The sequence below is a fragment of the Cucurbita pepo genome, chromosome LG02 (genome assembly GCF_002806865.2).
Source record: "Cucurbita pepo subsp. pepo cultivar mu-cu-16 chromosome LG02, ASM280686v2, whole genome shotgun sequence".
Classification (NCBI taxonomy): domain Eukaryota; kingdom Viridiplantae; phylum Streptophyta; class Magnoliopsida; order Cucurbitales; family Cucurbitaceae; genus Cucurbita; species Cucurbita pepo.
Genome location: NC_036639.1, coordinates 8318268 through 8321346, shown reverse-complemented (window position 1 = coordinate 8321346; position 3079 = coordinate 8318268). Strand labels below are relative to the sequence as shown.

At 40.3% G+C, this 3079-nt stretch overlaps 1 protein-coding gene across 1 annotated transcript in view; it reads left to right on the top strand.

Annotated features, from left to right (window-relative positions):
• Positions 1-1628: 1628 nt before the first annotated feature.
• Positions 1629-3079, top strand: part of LOC111788414 — a 6532-nt gene continuing 5081 nt past the window's right edge. The window contains exons 1-5 of the mRNA XM_023668753.1: positions 1629-1700; positions 1838-1925; positions 2010-2123; positions 2276-2329; positions 2412-3076. Coding sequence (XP_023524521.1) covers positions 1629-1700; positions 1838-1925; positions 2010-2123; positions 2276-2329; positions 2412-3076 — 993 coding nt within the window. The remainder of the gene's footprint in view (positions 1701-1837; positions 1926-2009; positions 2124-2275; positions 2330-2411; positions 3077-3079) is intronic.

Here is a 3079-nt window from a genome sequence, read left to right as displayed (position 1 = left end):
TTTAGAATGAGAATGTGATATTGATGCATGATAAAGAAGAAAGAGAAATTTGTGAAGTCTGTGCTCCGGGTGAAGATGGGCGTTATCTTCCCGTCGAGCATGTTTGTTAATATTGCATAAACTGCTACATGTTAACTCCAGTCCATGATTGCTTGTGTTGTCTTTCTTGTTGTGAATAGGAAGAAAGTACGAGCCTAGACTATGGCGCTTGAGACTAAGTAAGCTAGACAACGACCTAGAACAGGTTTGAGAGTCCTATTGCAAGAATCTTAAAGATGAATGAGTCCAAGTCTAAGCCACCAGGACCGCCATAGAAAGACCTAGTAGGACACCACGGTAATTGTAGACAACCGAGGTAGCCCGCTAGACTTGTGCAACGTGGATTATGCCACTAGAGCCTCCAGTTCCCTCTCTGTTCCGATACTGTACCATCGAGACTTAACTCCGATACTAAGATCATTGAGTTGGACAGAGCCAGACAGGGTAGTGTGATTTGTGCCCCAACCAATTGGTGATAGCTAAGGGGTCTCCTGAACAGGACTCCGAGCCGTAGAAACCTGTCTCTGTGCGGGTGAGCGTGGGACAATATAGGATGACTTAGTAGCTAATCGGCAGCAGGAGATCGCAACCTCCCGATTATAGTTGTAGTATGGTCCGTGGGAGGGTTGTCAGCTAACCTCCACGGATGATGTGAGAGAGCGATACTGATTCAGATTTAGCTACACTATCCCCTCAGTTTTACTTATGAGGTCGCGCCTCATCCCAGGACACTGATCATCCACCGCATAAGATAGGCAAGCCTCATAAGTGGTAGAAAATAGAGTTGTTACTTAGTCAACACTTCCTAGAACCCCGAGACAAGGTCGTAGATACCTATTAAGATAAGGTTGCGAAAATAGTCTACAAGTAGGTTGTTTACTGAGTATTCTTAAACTCATTCCTTTCTATTTTTTTTTTTCTTTTCAGGTGAATGATGCCACTGATCAATACAGGAGCGCGTGCAGGAGTCTTAAAGCTACATAGGAGTGTCTCGGGGCATCTAGGAGTCTGTACATATCATGAATAGTTACTTCACACATTTTGTTTTGATGGTAATTCTTCTTCTTATTGCTAACAATTTCCTCTTGTCAATCTCTTTTTTAAATGTTTTTATTGCATAGTCCATTAGTCTAGCCCTTGATTTTGAGTCTCAAATTTTGGGTCATGGCACATATCATATTTTTCGACATAGCGTATAGTTCAACATATCATATCCTTTCACATACCATATCATAACATGTAATATACGAACCAAAAGATTTTGGTTCGTTTCTTGAGAAATGAAATTAGGAAATAGATAAAAAGATAGTATAGGGAGAAGTTTTATGTTTAAGGCAGTAAAAGTGGTAGGGAGTAGTAGTGTGGAAGAAGAGGCGAAGACGAAAGGGTTTGAAGAAGGAACAAGTTGTGTATAAGAAATGGAAGCAACTGTGCTTACTTTTACTTTATTATGTTACATGATTGTCAAAGCGATTAGAGAAAAAGAATACAAACTTTATGACCGGAACAAGAAAAGAAAGATATATATATATATAAAATAGATTTGGGGTGTCCTTCAACAAAACAAGAAACTAAAACCCAAACAAGATATGGATCTGTACGATGAGAAAAAACAGTTATACAAGCTAGCGTTGAGGGGAGAATGGAAGAATCTGGACAAGGTATGTAAGGGTGCGAGGCAGTTAGGGTTGCCGATCAATAACAGTGGAGAGACGGCGTTGCATTTGGCAGTGTACAGTGGAAAGGAAGAACCTTTAAAAACAATTCTTGAGCAGTTAGTGTTGCCGATCAATAACAGTGGAGAGATGGATTACACAGAGCATTGGTGCCACACATTTTTGAGAGTGGATACGTGAAGGGATTTTGGGCCGAATTGATCTATGATTGTAACAATGTTCTTCCTTCTCTTTTCTCAACTATGATTNTTAACTTTTTATTATTATTATTATTATTTTCTTATCACATCACAGGGATTCCTGAGGACAATACTTACAATTTTAAATTTCCTAAATTTTTTAAATTTGGCCGAGCGAGAAATATTGAAGATTTAGAAGCCGGATTGGACTCCGAAGATGAAAGTTTTGGTAAGTTCTCTTTTTTCTTCTTTTTGTTTTCAAGTATTTACTCTTAATAAATATTTTTGAAGTTCCGCGTTCGCAGAAAAAAGGTATGAGAGTCGTGATTACTAACCTTTTTGTTTGTGCACGAGTACTAAAGGAGTGTTTGCGCGTGGCAGGTGAATACCTTAGACATAATTTGATGGGGATGTTCGGGAGATTCCTGATGCAAGGTGTTGTTTCTGTAACTCTAAAACATGTTTTTTTAAGAAATAATATAATAAAAATGTTAATGATGAGACTTGTAAAACACAGGGTGGCTTGAATGCAGAGAGCTATACAAGAAAAAGCAAAAACATAAATTAATTCTAAAAATCACGGAAATGCTAGCGGACATAGATTTGTCATATTACCAGGAAAAGCAGAAGCCCGTCAGCGATCGAACGGACCTATCAGAAAAGGCAAAACAACCTATGGACGATAGTAATATTGAATACATGGACCACCAAGAGACGCCACTGTTACTAGCCGCAGCCAGGGGAATACTAGAAGTGGTTGAAAGGATCGTGGAAGCCCACCCACAGGCTGTGGACTACGTGACGACACAAGACAGAAACATTCTACATGTCATCATTGCACACCGACAACTCAACATCTTTGAATGGATTAAAACCAGAGATCTTCTCGTGCATAGACTGGCCAGGAGGATTGACCTGTTGGGCTACACCGTACTGCACCATGTTGGAATCACTAATTTCCTCTCTCAATCTGCCCATGGTCCAGCAATACAACTTCAACAAGAGCTGGATTGGTTGGATCGCGTCCACAAAGTGCTTCCGCTCCTTTACAACATGCATTATAGCAAGAAGAAATGGAGACCCCGGGAGTTGTTCGAAGAAACACACAAGGATATGCTTGATAAGGGCAAAGAATGGATCAAGAAAACCTCCGAGTCTTGCTCTGCTGTTGCTGTCCTCATGGCC